We start from the raw sequence: 18854 nt of genomic DNA, 5'->3' as shown, positions 1-18854 counted from the left end.
AGTATTCTGTGGAAAGGGTAGGTGGGAATGCTCTTGGCCTCTCCAGCCCTCGGAGAAGACTGCTGGTATCCAAACTCAAGGAGAGCTTTTTTGCCACCATAAGCCCAAGTACTGGAGTGGACTGTGATCTGGGGACTTCTCGAGGGCATTATATTGGGCTACCAGCTGCAACAGGGTCCCTTCCTGTTCCGCCTGGTCCCAAGCTGTAGTAGCAGGAGCCATGCTGAGTGTGCACCGATTGTGGGACTTTGTTCTGCTTGGGGACTTTCAACCCTTGTGTCTTCACATCACAGGATCTCTTGTAGACATGCCTCAGCACCAACCTGGATTGTGGCAACCCCATAGGGTGGCTACACCCAGAGGAGCAGCAGGATTCACAGTGGTCTGGCCCCCAGGGATTGCCATACCTAGGGGAAGGGGGAGTGCACCACACCAAGGGAGCACCCTGTGGGACAAAAGAAACAGAGTATAGGTTTTCTTGTGTCCGTGTACTTCCTGCTTTTGGGCTAGGAGCAGCTGCACCTCTTTCAGCACAGGGATGGGCACGGTGCTCAGCTCAGTGGGAAGACTGCAATTCTTCCCCAGCGGTCGAGCAGCCCCAGTACTCATGAAGGGACATAGAGGGGACTTCTCCCCCTCGCCCACTGCTGCAGACACAGCCAGGATGTCTCCCATAGGAGCTTGGCTTGGGTACATCTGTAGATGGTCTTTCTAGTGCATTTTGGGGTGACTGTGTCTCCACAGGATGTGTGTCTTCTGGGGTCAGGCTTGCAAGAGGAGTAGAGCCCTGCTCCCTCGCTACACAAAATGTCAGCATTTCTGCAGATGGAGAGATGCTTGTCTAATCTGAATATCCAGGACACTGGGACAGAAGCATGATAGGGAGTTGGGTTGTTTTTTGCCAGGGTTGTAGCAGAGCTGAAGTAGAACCCTCCCTTTCACCTATGAAGACCTCAGTGCATTTCATGGGAACTCCTCAGGCTACGTCCATCAGGGCTGGGATGTGTGCCCACCATTGTGGTATTGCATATACCCACCTACCTCAGCCACAATTAATTCTCACCCATGGGCACCTCTAATGGAACTGAAGACTAAATTGTTCGACCCAGTGAAAAAAAATACTGGGGAAAAAAGTACACATCAAGAGGAATAAAATAAGCTTCATGAGACCTCTGCCATTAAAGCACCACAGGAGACAGTGACCCTATTCACACACCCACTACATTGCTACTATAAGCAGGATCTAAGAAAGCCATCACACAAAATTCTCTACAACCAAGGAACTCACACACAGTTTTTGCAATTGAAATTACCCAGAGCCAAAGCTAGGGAATCATAAACTATACACATTATAGTTACATCCTCAAGTAGAAAAAAAAAAAAAACCCAGTCCAGTCAAAAATCAATCCAAAAATAATAATAAGAAACAGTCTATCCAGATGAGAAGGAAGCAGAAAAATAATTCTGGCAATATGAAAAGCAGAGTTTTGCAGTGCCCCCAAAAGATCACATCAATTCTTTAGCAATAAATCCAAACCAAAATGAAATCTTGGAAATACCAGATAAAGAATTCAAAATATTGATCATAAAGTTTCTGAATGAGATCCAAGAGGAAGTTGAAACCAACATAAAGAAATCAGGAAAACAACTCAAGATATGAATGGAAATTTTCCAAGGAGATAGATTTTTAAAAATCAAAAAATCAAAACAAAACAAAAAAAACAGAACTTCTAGAAATCAAAGACTCATTTAGGGAGTTACAAAATGCAGTGAAAAGTTTTACCAAGAGAGACTAGACCAAGCAAAAGAAATAATTTCAGAGCTTGGATATAAGGCTTTTGGGTTTACCCACTCAGACAAAAACAAAGAAAAAGGAATCAAAAGAAATGAATACAGTCTCCAACAAATATGGGATTATCTAAAACATCGAAACCCTATAATCATAGGTATTCCTGAAGGAGAAGAAGAAAAAGTAAAAAGTTTGGAAAACCTATTTGAGGGAATATTTGAGGCAAACTTCTCTGGTCTTGATAGAGATTTAAACATCCTGACACAAGAGGCTCAAAGAACTCCTGGGAGATTCACTGCAAAAAGAACATCTCTAAGGCATGTAATCATCAGGTTATCTAAAGTCAACATGAAAGAAATAATTCTAAGAGTAGTGAGACAAAGGCATCAAATAACTTATAAAGGAAAATCTGTCAGACTTATGGCAGACTTCTCAGCAAAAAACTCACAAGCCAGAGGGGATTGGAATTCTATCTTTAGTCTTCTTAAACAGAGTAATGGTCACCAAGAATTTTGTATGGTGCAAAACTTAGTTTCATAAATGAAGGAGAAATAATGTCTTTCCCAGTAAAGCAAACTCGGAGAGAATCTGTCACCACTAGACTGGTCCTATAAGAAATGCTCAAAGGAATTTTAAACATCAGAATGAAAGTTCTATATGCACCAGTATAAAAAACATTCAAAAGTATAAAATTTACTGCTTATAAAATAGTAACATGATGGAGAATACAAAACAACTAGGTAGCAATCAACATGATGACTGGAAGAGTATTTAACATATGACTATTAACTTTGAATATAAATTATCTAAATGCCCCACTTAAAAGATACATTAGTGGAATTAATTTAAAAAGCACAATCTAAGTATCTGTTGCCTTCAAGAGACCCACTTGTAAAGATTCTTATAGACTCAAAGTAAAGGGATAGAACAAAATATTCCACACAAATGCCAACCAAAAATGAGCAGCACTGGTCATTCTTAATCAGACATTAAATCAACAATAGTAAATAAATAAATAAATAAATAATAAAAAGACATAAAAGGTCATTATATAATAATAGTTGATCAACTCAACAAGAAGAGATAACAACCTTAGATAAACACACACCTAACACCAGAGCTTCCAGATTTGTAAAACAAATACTACTAGATGTAAGAAAAGACAAATACAGCAGTACAATCCTAGTGGGGGACTTCAACACAACACTAGCTAGATCATTCAGACAGAAAGTCAACAAAGAAACACTTGCCATAAACTGGATTCTAGGACAAATGAACCTAACAGAGGTTTACAGAACATTCTACACCAAACTAGAGAATGTACATTCTTGTCATAAGCACGTGGAATAGTTTCCAAGATAGAGGATAAATCCACCAAACAAGTTCCAATAAATTTTTAAAAATCAAAATCATATCAGGCATCTTCTCAGACTACAGCAGAATAAACCTAAAAATCAATTCCAAGAGGGACTCACAAAACTATAAAAATATGTGGAAATTAAATGATCTGCTCCTGAATGATTTTTAGATCAATGATAAAATCAACATTAAAATTGCGAATTTTTTCAAAATCGATGACAGTGACACAAGTTATCAAAATCTCTGGGATACTGTAAAAGTAGTACTAAGAGGAAAGCTTATAGCACTAAATGTCTACATCAAAAAAGACAAAAAGATCACAAATTGACAACCAATGTCACACCTCAGGGAGCTAGAAAAACAAGAACAAACCAAACCCAAAGGTAGCAGAAAAGAAATAACAAAGATCAGAGCAGAATTAAACAAAACCGAAACTGAAAAAAATAATGCAAAGATCAATGAAATGTAAAGTTGGTTCTTTGAAAGGATAAAATTGATAAATCGCTAGCTAGATTAACCAGGGTAACAATAGAGAAGATTCAAATAAGCTCAATCAGAAATAAATATGGAGACACTACAACTGATAACACAGAAATACAAAAAAATGATCTCAGATGATCTTTTGTATTTCTGTGGTATCAGTTGTAATATCTCCATTTTCATAGATCTGATGTTCTATGAACATCTCTAAGCACACAAACTAGAAAATCTAGAGGAAATGAATAAATTTCTGGAAACATAAAACCCCCCAAGTTTGAATCAGGAAGAAACAGAAATCCTGAACAGACAAATAACTAGTGAGATCAAATCAGTAACTTAAAAATTTTTCAAGAAAATGAAGCCCAGGACCAGCTAGATTCATGCTGAATGTGACCAGACATTAAAAGAAGTGATACCACCGGACGCGGTGGCTCACGCCTGTAATCCAAGCACTTTGGGAGGCCAAGGCGGGCAGATCACGAGGTCAGGAGATCGAGACCATCCTGGCTAACACGGTGAAACCCCGTCTCTACTAAAGATACAAAAAATTAGCCAGGCGTGGTGGCGGGCGCCTGTAGTCCCAGCTACTCGGGAGGCTGAGGCAGGAGAATGGCATGAACCCAGGAGGCGGAGCTTGCAGTGAGCTGAGACTGCACCACTGCACTCCAGCCTGGGTGACAGAGCAGGACTCTGCCTCAAAAAAAAAAAAAAAAAAAAAAAAAGATACCAATCCACTAAAACTATTTCAAAAGATTGAAAAGGAGGAAATCCTCCCTAACTCATCCTATGAAGCCAGTACCACCCTGATACCAAAGTCAGGAAGGACATGACAAAAAAATAAAACTGTGATCTATATTGCATCTCTGATGAATATAGATGCAAAACTCCTCAACAAAACACAGCATACCAAATCCTACAGCACAACAAAAGGATTATTCACCAGGATCAACTAAGCTTCATTTCAGGGATGCAAGGATGGTTCAACATATGCAAGTCAACAAATGTAATTCACCACATAAACAGAATTAATAACAAAAGCTATATGGCCATTTCAGTAGATGAAAGAAAAGCATTTAATAAAATTCAGCATCACTTCATGATAAAAACCCTCAAGAAACTAGGCCTAGAACGAACATACTTAAAAATAATAAAAGCCATATACAACACACCCACAGTGAACATCATACTGAAGGGGGAAAAGTTGAAAGCATCCCCCCATAAGAACATTTCCCTTAAGAAGTGCAATAAGACAAGGATGCCCACTTTCGCTACTTCTATTGAACATATACTGGAAGTCCTAGCCAGAGCAATTACGCAAAAGAAAAAAATAAAAGGCATTCCAAATAGAAAAGAGGAAGTCAAACTATTTCTGTTTGCCAATCATATGTTCTTGTACCTAAAAAACCCTACAGACTCCTCCAAAAGACAACTGGATTTGATAAATGAACTCAGTAATATCTCAGGTTACAAAGCCAATCCATGCAAATCAGTAGCACTGCTATATACCAATAATGACCAAGCTTAGAACCAAATCAAGAATTCCATCCTATTTACAATAGCTGCAAAACAATAAACTTTTTTATTTTAAAGCATAAGGAAGATATTTAACCAAGGATGTGAGAGATCTCTACAAGGAGAACTACAAAACACTGAGGAAAGAAATTGTAGCTCATACAAACAAATGGAAAAACACCCCATGCTTATGGATTGGAAAAATCAATATTGTGAAAATGACCATACTGCCAAAAGCATTCTACAGATTCAATGCAATTTCTATCAATATACCAATATCATTTTTCTTTTTTTAACACTTATTTTATTTATTATTATTATTATTATTATACTTTAAGTTCTAGGGTACATGTGTACAATGTGCAGGTTTGTTACATATGTATGCATGTGCCATGTTCGTGTGCTGCACCCATTAACTTGTCATTTACATTAGGTATATTTCCTAACGCTATCCCTCCCCCGTTCCCCCACCCCACAACAGGCCCCAGTGTGTGATGTTCCCCTTCCTGAGTCCAAGTGATCTCATTGTTCAGTTCCCACCTATGAGTGAGAACATGGGGTGTTTGGTTTTCTGTCCTTGCGATAGTTTGCTGAGAATGATGGTTTCCAGCTGCATCCATGTCCCTATAAAGGACATGAACTCATCCTTTTTCATGGCTGCATAGTATTCCATGGTGTGTATGTGCCACATTTTCTTAATCCAGTCTATCATTGATGGGCATTTGGGTTGGTTCCAAGTCTGCTATTGTGAATAGTGCCACAATAAACACATGTGTGCATGTGTCTTCATAGCAGCATGATTTATAATCCTTTGGGTATATACCCAGTAATGGGATGGCTGGGTCAAATCGTATTTTTAGTTCTAGATCTTTGAGGAATCACCATACTGTCTTCCACAATGGTTGAACTAGTTTACAGTCCCACCAACAGTGTAAAAGTGTTCCTATTTCTCCACATCCTCTTCAGCACCTGTTGTTTCCTGACTTTTTAATGATCGCCATTCTAACTGGTGTGAGATGGTATCTCGTGGTTTTGATTTGCATTTCTCTGATGGCCAGTGATGATGAGCAGTTTTTCACGTGTCTGTTGGCTGCATAAATGTCTTCTTTTGAGAAGTGTCTGTTCGTATCCTTCGCCCACTTTTTGATGGGGTTGATTTTTTTCTTGTAAATTTGTTTATTTGTAGATGCTGGATAGTAGCCCTTTGTCCAGATGGGTAGATTGCAAACATTTTCTCCCATTCTGTAGGTTGCCTGTTCACTCTGATGGCAGTTTCTTTGGCTGTGCAGAAGCTCTTTAGTTTAATTAGATCCCATTTGTCAATTTTGGCTTTTGTTGCCATTGCTTTTGGTGTTTTAGACATGAAGTCCTTGCCCATGCCTATGTCCTGAACAGTATTGCCTAGGTTTTCTTGTAGGGTTTTTATGATTTTAGGTCTAACATTTAAGTCTTTAATTCATCTTGAATTAATTTTTGTATAAGGTGTAAGGAAGGGATCCAGTTTCAACTTTCTACATACGGCTAGCCAGTTTTCCCAGCACCATTTATTAAATAGGGAATCCTTTCCCCATTTCTTGTTTTCATCAGGTTTGTCAAAGAGCAGATGGTTGTAGATGTGTGGTATTATTTCTGAGGAGTCTGTTGTGTTCCAGTGGTCTATATATCTGTTTTGATACCAGTACCATGCTGTTTTGGTTACTGTAGCCTTATAGTTTGGTTTGAAGTCAGGTAGCGTGATGCCTCCAACTTTGTTCTTTTGACTTAGGATTGTCCTGGCAATGCAGGCTCTTTTTTGGTTCCATATGAACTTTAAAGTAGTTTTTTCCAATTCTGTGAAGAAAGTCATTGGTAGCTTGATGGGGATGGCACTGAATGTATAAATTACCTTGTGATACCAATATCATTTTTCAGTTAGAAAAAGCAATCCCAAAATTCACATGAAACCACCAAGAGCCTGAGTAGCCAAAGCAATCCTAAGAAAAAGAACAAAGCTGAAGGCATAATATTACACAACTTCAAATTATACTAGAATGCTCTAGTAGCCCAAATAGCATGATAATAATGTAAAAATAGACACATAGACCAACAGAACAGAGAACCCAGAAATAAAGCCTAATCCCTACAACCAACTAATCTTTGACAAAGCAAACAAAAACATATACTGGGGAAAGGACACCCTATTCAATAAAAAGTCCTAAGAAAACTGTCTAGTCACATGCACAAGAATAAAACTGGATCCCTATCTCTCACCATATTAAAAAATAACTGAAGATAAATTAAAGACTTAATTGTAAAAACTGAAACCATTAAAATTCTAGAATGAAATCTAAGAAAAACTCTTCTGGACATTGGCCTAGGCAAAGAATTTATGACTAAGACTCCAAAAGCAAATGAAATAAAAACAAAAATACGTAGTTGGACTTAATCTAGCAAGCTTCTGCATAGCAGAGGAAATACTCAAAACAGTAAACAAACTACAGAATGAAAGAAAATATTTGCAAACTATGTATCTGACAAAGGACTAATATCTAGAATCTACAAGGATCTCAAACAAATCAACAAGAATAAAATGAATAATCACCTTAAAAAGTGTGTAAATGACATGAAGAGACATTTTTCAAAAGAAGACACACAAATGGGCAAAAACTTGAAAAAAAAATGCTTAACATTACTAATTATCATGGAAACGAAAATTAAAACTACAATGAGATACCACCTTACCGTAGTCAGAATGGCCATTATTTAAATAAATCAAAAAACAAAAGTTGACATAGATGTGGCAAAGAGGGAATGCTTATATACTATTGGTGGGAATGTAAATTAGTGCAACTTCTACGGCAAACAGCATGGAAATTTCTCAAAGGACTAAAAGTAGATCTACCATTCAATCCAGCAATCCCACTATTGGGTTTATCTACTTAAAGGAAGAGAAGTCATTGTATCAAAAAGACAACTGCACTCATATATTTATCACAACACAATTCACAATTGCAAACAGGGAATTCTACCTAAGTACCCATGAAACAATAAGTGGATAAAGAGAATTTGGAATACATATACTATAAAATACTTCTCAGCCAACAAAAAAGAAATCATGTCTTTTGCAGCAACTTGAATGGAATTGGAGGCCATTATCCTAAATGAAGTGACTCAGGAACAGAAAGCCAAATACCACGTTTTCACTAATAAGTGGGAGCTAAGTATGGGTACACAGGGGTACACAGAGTGGTCTAATGCAGCAGTCCCTAACCTTTTTGGCACCAGGGACTGGTTTCATAAAAGACAGTTTTTCCACGGATTGGTGGGGATGGTTTGGATATGAAACTGTTTCACCTCAGACCATGAGGCATTAGATTCTCATAACGAGCACGCAACCTACATCCCTCGCATGCGCAGTTCACGATAGAGTCCATGCTCCTATGAATAGCTAATGCCGCTGCTGATCCGACAGGAGGCAGAGCGCAGGCAGTGATGTTCACTTGCCTACTGTTACCTCCTGCTGTATGGCCCAGTCACTAACAGGCCACACACCATTACCAGTCCATGGCCTGGGTGTTGGGGATCCCTGGTATAATAGACACTGCAGACTAAGAAGTAGGGACAGCGGGAAGAGGGTGAGGGATGAAAAATTTGCTCTTGGGTACAATGAACACTATTTGGGTGACAGGTACACTAAAAACTCAGAATTCACTACTACATAATTCATCCATACAACCAACAACCACTTATACTCCTGAAGCTATTGAAATTACAAAGAATAACAAAAAAAGATAATGAAGATTTGCCAAGCCACGCTATGATCATCCGCTCCCATCTGAGGGTCCAGCTGAAAGACCATATCCTTTTACCTTCCCTTCTAGGTATAGGCATAGGAGGCAATTCTGAAATGAGAAGGGTGGGCATCTCTGCTGGGGGACTGTTGAGAGTGGTCTGCCTCACCAAGGAAGAGACATGTGGGAAGAAATTATTTCTTTCTGTGCATCTGGGCATTGTCATGAGGCCTTAGCTCCTGGTACTCTAGCCATCATCTTGTGTTTATTCGGAGGTGATCCCGTGGAACAAGGATCTTAGAGCCAAAAGACAGAGAGAACCTGGCACCCTGTTGATACTGCAAGCTTACAGCTTTCTGACTCCTGCAAGAGCTCTGCACTGGGACTTCTTATTATGTGAAATAACGGCTTTCCCTGACTGTGTAAGCCAGTTGAGTCAGGAATTTCTGTGACCTGCTGCCAAAAGTATCTTAACTGACACAGACTACTTGAGTTGAGAGTTTCAACAGCTCATCCTCTAAACTCTTTTATTGGAATTTCTAAGTAGTAGAGTGAAGTTTTTAATTTTAAAAAAATTTTAAAAATTTTCCCTTTTAATCTTGTTTCTTCCTTCTCTCATAGCCTTATTCACCCCTTCTTCACTCCTCTCATCCTCCTCTGAGACCTTGGCAATCTCCTGCCTAAGCCTCTAAAATTTAAGTGTCCCCTCCCTGTACTTCTTCCCTCCCTCTGGGGCCTTTAATGATCTTTTCTCTAATCCATCCTGTGATACTGTTTGCCTAATCCAAAACAATACTTTCATCACGTTACCTCTCTGCCAAGAACCTGAGATGATGACCTACTTTCTGTCATATAAAGCCCAGAATTTTCAAGGCCCTCCAAAAATCCAATCCCACCCTATGTATTCAATATAAGATTCCTTTCTGTGCTCTCCTCCACACACCCTATTTTGCTCACATATTTAACTCCTCCCTAACTGCCTCCTTGTTTCATGGCCCTTTGTCAAATGCTACCCATCCTTCAAGTCTCCAATTAAATTTTGCCTCCTCCTTTCAGCTTCAACCTCTCGTTGTTATTATAATCAGTAATGATATTTGGTACTTAGATTAAAACAATGCTGTGTCAGTAGCTTAAGTACCAAATATCATTACTGATGGAAATGATGGTACGATTTAATTCTCCATTAGGGTAAAAAAATTAAAGTTTTTTTTTACTGACAGAGCACAAAGTACTGTTACTTAAATTTCATAGTGAATGTAGCTGCTTACATGTATTTTGATATTTCTACACTTTTGAGAGTTAGCAATTCATCTGATCCTATTTGGGAAATCTTTCTCTCAGTGACACTGGTACTGTTAACAGTCTTCTGCTGGTTTAATGATACTGAGTTTTGTCTCCATTATAAAGCACACATAAACTATGCTAAAGTATTTTTATTGCCATGGCAATTCAATTAACATTTCTGGGACACTTCTCTTTTAATTATCTCTCTCTCTTCCTTCCCTTTCTCTCTCTCGCACTCTTTCTCTCTTTCTCTGTCTCTCTCTCACACACACACACACGCACAAACACACAACCCAGTCCTATTCATTGTCAGTCACACAGTAGATGCTAAATAAGTAACTTTGATCCATTTCACCTACTAAATATTTCTTGAATCCTCTCTATTTCCATGGTCACCACTCTAGTCCTAGCTAGCCTCTCCTCCTTTTCCTGTATGTTTTTTTCCCCTCAATCCTTTCTCTATAGAGCAACCAATGTAATATTTCAAAACTATATCCAATCCTGATTAAAATACTTATTCAACAGCTTCTTAAGGGCCAGGCTAAAGGCCAAAGTCACTGTAGTGAGTTTGAGGGATGTCAGAGCTGATGGGGTGGGGGAGGACAACATGACCCCCAGATGGCAGTAGCACACAGTGAGCTTAATTTGGAAGACACTTAGGTTGCCTGTGAAGGAAAGTCCCTCACAGCATGAAACCTCGCAGGGCTAACAAAGGCGCCACCACCCAAAAGGGCAGAAGGTCAAGGAACTCCCAGGGGAGAAGGGCATTATGATCCAGGCAATGTCATGAGCAACACAGTAGACAGCCTCAGCTGCTAAGGGCAGCAGCAGCTAGGAGTCTTTGATCACCCCAGGGTTGTCTTACATATGGCTAGCAGGCAGGTACAGTTTTACAGAGTGCACAAGGCAAACACCCTCTAAATGGTTAAAAACCTGCTTCTTTGTGCTATATTTGAAACAACTGGATGTGTTAAAAACTTGACTTAAAAACTACCGAGCTTTTTAGCTAAAGTTTCAGATCCGCTGTGAAAAAGGGAACCACTTAGGGCCAAGACGCAGGGGTTACCTTTGGATTGTTTATGTCTGTGTAAGTCATTACCCTGACCTTTGGGCCCTCTTCTCCAGTCTCTCCCACACCCCTCCCCACTCACTGACCACTATCCCCAGGGACTGGAACTCTCCTCATGTTTGCAAGGTATTCTCACCATACAGGAAATGTGTGCCCCTTCCACACTCCTGCTTCCTTACTGAAGGCTACCCATGCTTAGATCCCATTATTCTGCCTCTGATTTGATCAAATGCTCCTATAAAATACTTTCACAGTGCCAGGTGCCCTTAGTGCTATGTATTTATCTGAGTGCAATTAATTAATTGTGAATGGTGTCCTTAATTTCTGCTTTCCTGCTGGGATTCAAATTCCCTGAGGCTCTACCCCCAGAAGCTGGTACAATGACTTACCCATAGTAGATATACAATAGTAGGTATACAATAAATACTCATTGCATGAAGAAAAAATGCCTGGAAGAGAGAATGGGTTAATAAAATACCCAATAACCTGAATAATGTGAAAATGTGAAACCAAATTTTAATTTTTTTTTTTTTGTTACTAACTGGCACATTCATTTAAAACATATTTGTCATCCAAGGTTATTAAAAATTCTTAGATATTTTTATCCAGGATTATTAGAATTTTAAAATATTTACCCAAGTCTCACCACTATGAAACCCTTTATTACAAATATATGATCCCAGGGAGTCAATAATACTTTCAAACTGTACCATATATATCATTGAAAACTGAATAATACTGGAGAAATCTATGAAAATATTTAAAGTCAAATTATGTACCAGCTCAAGAATTTAACATAGCAGAATTTAGTCTGTAAAGAAATACAAGCACCAAGTTTAAAAGAATATTAAATCACTGTTTATACTGGCAAGATAACTCTAAATCACCTTACTGGCCTTTCTAGAAGGAATTTGAAAGATGTGAAGTAAGTGGCGGGAAAGGTTGTTCTTATAATGTTATTTTTGTGGGTTTCAATATAAAATCAAAAGATTAAAATCATTTTAAAGCAATTTTATTATAATGTTTATTCTAAACTCATATTTCTATACAAAACTAGTAATTGAAGTTAGGTCATTTTAGGTTAAAACTACTCAATAATTTTGTGTTTTATAAGTGTTCATAAGTTTCATCCATAATTTTAAAAGAACACTAGTCACTTTCTTACATAATATATGGCACAATCTTTATGCCATAATACTGAAAGAACATAATGCTGTACATTTTAAATCAATTTTAACAGTGGCCTTTATTTCTTCTCACAAGCTATTATTAAGATACAATGCAGTTGTAAGAAATTTTATGTAAAAAAGTGTATCAGTCAACTCAAATGAACTCTTGCTCCCAATGATGACAAATTATCCTCTAACTAAATCAGCTAAGATAACTCACAATCACTCTAAAATTAATTCCCAAATCAAGAGTTTAACAAGTGGTACTTCTAAAGCCCAACTTTTATATTGCTTTGATACCTGGAATTAATGTGATTCTTTTAGAAATCTAGTGACTTGTAGAATCATTAAAAAAAAAAAAAAAAAAATTGAAGTTCACTTCACTCATTTGTGACTTATACTGTCCTTCCAAAAACTTTTAAAGAAGTCAGCTAACTAAACAGGGGCAAAGAAATCAGAAATCTCTGAAGCAGGCAGATAAACAGAAATTAAACAATTTATCTCAAACTATGATATTTACTGTGGCTTTAAAGAGTAAGAGTTACCAAACACTGTTTTCCATTTAAGTTAATGTGGTATCTCCATGGAAACTGGGAAAAAAAAAAAAAGTTGTGTAAATTGTAAATGTATTAAATTAGTTGGTCTGCTGGGGGAGCAGACAGAAAGAAAGGTTTCCAGAGAAAGCACACGCCCATTGGGCAAAGGTCAGTGAAAATGAAACATTATGTATTTTGAAACAAACAAATAATCTTTTTAAAATACAGATTTTTAGATAAATACTTGATAAATTAATATCAAACAGATGAAGAGTTTAGTGCTTTTTTAATATCCAGCTGTAACCCAACTCTCAAAATACCTGGGACAGAAAAAGTTGCAAAATAAATATTGGAAACAGAGTTAGTTACATTTTTTTTTTTCTAATCAGTAGAGATAAATGTTCTTACTCCCTCTAGCCCCATGAATAACTTTCCATCATGAGTTTTGTTGGACTAACCCAGTCTTTCAATAGGCCTAGTGTACTGAAAAAAACAAAGAAATGTACTTTAGTTTCTGTTTTACATAACTATACCTTGCAAGAAAATGATCAGGAAAATGGGTAAATGCATGAACCATTAGTGGTGGTGGCATGGCCAATTCCTGAGAATACAACATCCAAAGTCAAAGTGATTTTGAGAAATTAGAGACGACGCTGGAACAAAACAGAAACGGATTTAGCATGCGCAACTGGAAGGGATACATAGGTGTATATAGTGATTAATAACACCAGACTATATATATATGAAAGAATAGATTTTGCATGCATTCATTCAAAATAAATGGTAACATTTAATACTGTAAGGCAGTGGACCAAGTTAGGTATATAGACCCTGGAGTCAGAATGCCTGGGTTTGAATTGCAGCCTCATTAATTACTAGTTGAGTCACCCTTAGGTAAGTTAATTAAAGTTCCTGTCACACATCCTTTTCATCTATAAAATGGGGTTAATGTGTAGCATCTACTAAGTTATTGGAAGAATTCAGTAAGGTGATATTATAAAGATAATAATTTTTAAGTAGGTGATGGGCACATAATAAATTCTATATATGAGATTGTTAAATAAAGTCACATTACATAAGTAATGAAAACATGATCACATAGGCCAATAAGTCACTGTTAACTACAAAGTGTTATAATTAATGATCCTAGCAAGACTCAAGGCATAAAACAGTGGCAGAGTAAGCCTGAAACAACATTATCTGAATTTCCCGGAGTTTTAAGCAGGTGCTATTTTTGGGTAGAGTTCCTTTAGAAGTTTAGAGTTTAGGATTGGAAAATTAGGTCATAATTCTGATGAATGAGGAGAGACTAGAATGTTTCACACTGACCTTTGATCAGAATAACTGTCCTAACAAAGAACCTGATGATTCATGCTCAGTATCTTCCCAGAAGATAGAACAAGAAAAAATAAGCAAGCACATTGTGAAGGCTTTTGGCTAGATATCTGGAAACATTTCTATACCACAAGAATTGCTAAATATTAGAATGGATTGCTGAAAGGGGATCAAGAGTCTACTCCTTTGGAAGTTTTTCAAACAAGGATAAATAGAGTCTATCTGATCTCCTTGCGATAGTTTAAAATCAGCACTGAGTGAAGACTGATGGTGCAAACTGCCCCTTGAAGGCCTCCTCCTTCCCAAGCATTCTCTGAAAGTATAACTTTATATATTCCCTATCATACTTCCTCATCTGTTGGGTGTCTATTCTACCCTAGAATAGAAAAGGGCAACGCTATTTCACAATTGTGAGTTCTGAGTAAAACTTTGATAATGTCATGATGAAGCATAATGTCCTTATTACTTCTCAAGTTATTTCACTAAGCAAGCTACCTGCAAATAGCTTTCAATTAGAAACAGCTGTCATGAATCTGAAGCCTGAACAGCAATTCTTTTAAATTTATGTGCCCTGGCAGATTGAAGACACATGAAATTCCTCAAGCAAACCATTAGATGCCCAATCAAGGCAAAGGATAAAAAAAGAGTTTAAGAAAAGATAACCACTTACACTAGATAATTAAACATAAACAGTATCAAGAACTAGGGAGGAGAGATAGTGTTCATGTAACAACAGGATATATTTCCTAAGTGATTCTTAAAACAGCAATAGGTAGCATTAAGTAAAGTTGATTTTTAAAAAAAACAAGTATATCCTTAAAAAACACAATTATCTTTCAATTCATTATTTTCCTATTAAATGTGCCTCTGACCCTGTGGTGACCTGCATCTTGATTTATGTCTACCAGCATCAAAGGACACAAGGCTTAAAGCAAAGTTAACAGTGTGCCCTTACTCATGGAAAGTAGGTGAGTTTAAAAAAAAAAAGTGCACACATTTTAGAAATTCATAGCTAATAAGCAAACACTGTAATTGTAAAAAGGTGGGGAGCAGACAAAAAACCAAAACCAAAAACAAAAACCTCTTTAAATATGCACTGAAGAATTTACATGAACCCCTGGGAATGTCCTCAACAAACAGTCATGGTGACTACAGAAATTGTTTTACACTGAAAATCTTCACTTTGATATTAAAGAGATGTGCCTGATGCTGAGGATGAACTCTAGTCTCCTGAGTGTCCCATTATCCGCTAAAGAATACCGAAGCAATTTAAAAACACCTATTTTCTTCTTTGAGATATCTTATCTGAAATCATGTTGGAAAACATCTGTGTGCTTAAAAGATACCGTTTGAAAAAGCTCAGATTAAAGGAGAAAAAGTTTCTAGAAGTGATCCATACTACAAACCTTTTAAAAAGTTGAATTCCCTGAGATTTGGGGAGGGAAAAGAAGCGAAGTTGATCCTTATCAATTAATTAAAAAGAATGAAATAACAGTAGACAAAGGAGAAGGAGAGTTAAGAAACTTAAGGAGCTGTGAGGACAGTCGCTCTCTATTTAATTGATTAACAAATTAAGGAGTTCTGGAAAAGAAGGAAGAAGTAACAAGGATAGAAAAGTAGTCTTATAATTCACCACAGATTCTTCCTTAGACTCACCAAAGGGAGTATCTGGCTCTGAATTGAAAAAGCTCCTTCTATGCGTTTGGTAATTTGCGCCTCTTTTTTTTCCCTTTGGCAATGCTCAAATTTATTTAAATGTGTTCATTTCAGTGTAAGTAAAAACCCTCACTTCTACAGCTTGAAAATCATAAGAAAACAGCAATTCCACAACATATCGAAACTGTGATGTTCCAAGATATCTGCAAAATGCTTTTCATCCATCCACCAGTTACTTGGCAAAAAGCAGAGAGAGGCTGATGGAAATTCAGCGTTTTGACTTGACGATCTGAGGTCACTAAGGACTTCAGCTACCCCGTTTGAGCAGCCCGCGCCCTCGCAGCATCTCCAGGCCTCCCTTGGCCTCTCTCAGTTCAGTTCTTTAGCAGCCAAAGGATTATCTCCTCCCGACACGTTTCATTCACAGAGCCCCAGAGAAGCTCGGATTCGGTTGGAGCTAAGAGCCGGAAAACAAGCACCCAGACTGCCGAGCAAGTTGTCGGAGACCAAGTGCTACACACACTGGCGCCGAGAGAAAGGGTGGGCGCTCTCAGCTCTTGGTGGAGCAATGCCAGTGGCTGGGCATGCGGGGGACACGGGGCCCCCGGACCCGGACCCGAATCCCCAGCTGAGCCACCGGCTGAAGTTGACTGCTCGCTGGCAGACAAGGCCGGCTCCGGACCGAGTGGCGGGGTGTCCCCGAGCCCTGAGTGACTAACAGCAACTGGAGAAGCACTGAGGAACCGTAACGGGAAAGCCTGCCCCACATCTGAAACAGGCAGCCCGTGAAGTCCCCAAACCAGCCTTGAAATGCCGGCGTCCGGAGGCCAGGTCCCCGGCGAGGGTCCCTCCCAGCCTTGCCCGCCCCCGGCCCGGGCGCCCTGCGCTCTGCCCCAGGGAGGACAGGAAGAGGGGAGAGAGGGGCTGGGGGAGCCCTCTGCGTCTCTCCACCGCCCCTGCCGGCGCGAGGGCGGGAGTTGAGAAGGCGCCACTCAGACTGTGGCGCTGGGCAAACTGCGGTGGCAGTTCTTCCAAGTTTGCCCGAACCAGAGCGCGGGGTGAGCGCCCGGCTCGGCTCTCCGTCTGCGCCTTGCAGCCGCCCCGGAGTGTCCCGGGCTCCCTGGCCGGCCTGGCCTGAGCCATCAACTAAGGGGTAGAAGGGCGCGAGAGCAGAGGCAGGCGGGAGCGAGGGTGTTCCCGTGTGTGCACACAATGAGGCAGCGGAGACGCACACCTTCCCCCGCCGGAGAAGCCGCAGGAGCATCCGCAGCCCAGCTCGGAGACGCGGAGTCCCGTAGAGCGGTGGCAGAAAGTGGGCACCAACTCAGCAACAGGGGGAAGGAAGGGGGCGCCGGGCAGCCAGGGGGACGTGCGGCAGCCGAGGGCTGCAGCCAGCCCTTGCCGCGCGCCCGCGCTTACCTGCGATCTCCTGGTAGGGGATGTCCGCCAGGCTGAATCCCTTGGCACCGTACGCCTGGCGGACCTCTCCGCAGCTCCGAGCCTTCACATCCGCCCCGGCCGGGAGGGACAGCAGCAACCCCAAGAGGGGAAGAATCACAGCCCCAATCCAAGAAGGCATGGTGCAACATACAAATCCAGCTCGGTAAACCCCACGGCCGGTGCGCTCTTCACCTTGCCCCTCAAGCCGAAAGCCCGCCAGAGGCAGCGACGCGCTCCTTGTCGCTGCCCAGCGTCACCCCCTTCCGCCAGCCGAGGGGACGAGCAGCGCAGCCCTCTGGACTGCGCTCAGCAAACTTTTATAAGCCAGATGGAGGATGGCAAGCCAACAAGGGCTGGCTGGGAAGGCTGCTTGCCTTGCTCCTCTAGCCCCCAGATCGAAACGGTGCAATCAAAACGAGGAAGAGAAGGAAGAGAAGTGTTTAAAAAAACACCATGGGGGCTCAGAGCTGCAATCCGAGTTCCCGGCCGCAGAATCCTGGAGCGCTGCGGGCTCGGCTCGCCGGAGTGTGCGGCGAAGGTGGGAACGCGCACCGGCTCTCCCGGGAGGGAGACGGACAAGCGAGAGCGAGTGTGTGTGCGCGCGTGTGTCTGTTGGTGTGAGCGCGAGGTTCTTGGGGATGTGTGTGCGTGGAGGTATGTGTTGGGGATATACGAGATCTAGGGGAAACCTCAGCTTAACACAGGCTGTGAGAGCCTGTGAGAGTCCTCCTGAAATCGGAAGAGAGAAATCCTGGAGACAGACACTGGAGGCAAGAAGGAAGGAGAAAGGAGGGGGGAGAAAGAAACGTGCTACACATTGCACGGCCGAAATTCACAGGCCGAATCAAAGGCAAAACCTGGAGTGGATCTCTTCCTACTCGGTAGAAAGAAAGGGGAAAAAAAGAAAAAGAAACGTTCCTATTTTCTCATTCGCTTCACATCCTTTATACCGATCTGAAATGACATCAATAAGCAATCTAGAAAGACAAGGTAATTTAAAGTCATTAACACGTTATTAAGCTGTGTTTTTATGGAGGTAAAGGAGAACGCAGTTCCAATTGTTGCTCTTCATGTATGTCCCTGACCTACTGAAACACAAAGCCAGAGTGGAAATAGTCACATACGGGAGTTCCTGGGTGGCAGAGCACAATCACGACTGTAACTAGTTGTCTCATTTCTGTTTGACTTTGTTTTTTTCTAAAGGCACATATTACATACCGGTAGTTCTTTATTTCAAAAGGTTTGGTTCTAGACTCAACAATTTCCCCTTTTCTTATTTCAAATATTCCATAGCCTTAGATCAGAAATCATTATGCTTAGGTTTCTAATGTGTGGAGGATCAGGAAAGCTAACAACCAGACCACAGAAGCAACAAAAAAAGGAGAGAACAAGGGTCAGAGGTGCATAAAGGGACACAATGGGGGAAGGGAGGTGGTATCTTCCCTCTTACCAGAT

The 18854-nt window shown here is 40.2% G+C and overlaps 1 protein-coding gene across 2 annotated transcripts in view; it reads right to left on the bottom strand.

Moving 5' to 3' along the window:
- GPC6 (glypican 6) overlaps positions 1-18469 on the bottom strand; it is a 1182333-nt gene extending 1163864 nt beyond the window's left edge. The window contains exon 1 of one of the 2 annotated variants that reach the window (XM_073014433.1): positions 17379-18469. In XM_073014433.1, the coding sequence (XP_072870534.1) occupies positions 17379-17538 (160 nt within the window). In that variant the 5' untranslated portion in view covers positions 17539-18469. The remainder of the gene's footprint in view (positions 1-17378) is intronic. The other variant, XM_007960685.3, reaches the window with a different exon arrangement.
- Between the last annotated feature and the right edge of the window lie 385 nt (positions 18470-18854).

The sequence above is a fragment of the Chlorocebus sabaeus genome, chromosome 3 (assembly GCF_047675955.1).
Source record: "Chlorocebus sabaeus isolate Y175 chromosome 3, mChlSab1.0.hap1, whole genome shotgun sequence".
In the NCBI taxonomy this organism is placed as follows: Eukaryota; Metazoa; Chordata; class Mammalia; order Primates; family Cercopithecidae; genus Chlorocebus; species Chlorocebus sabaeus.
The sequence above is the reverse complement of the archived record's forward strand: the minus strand, read 5'-3'. Positions and strand labels throughout refer to the sequence as shown.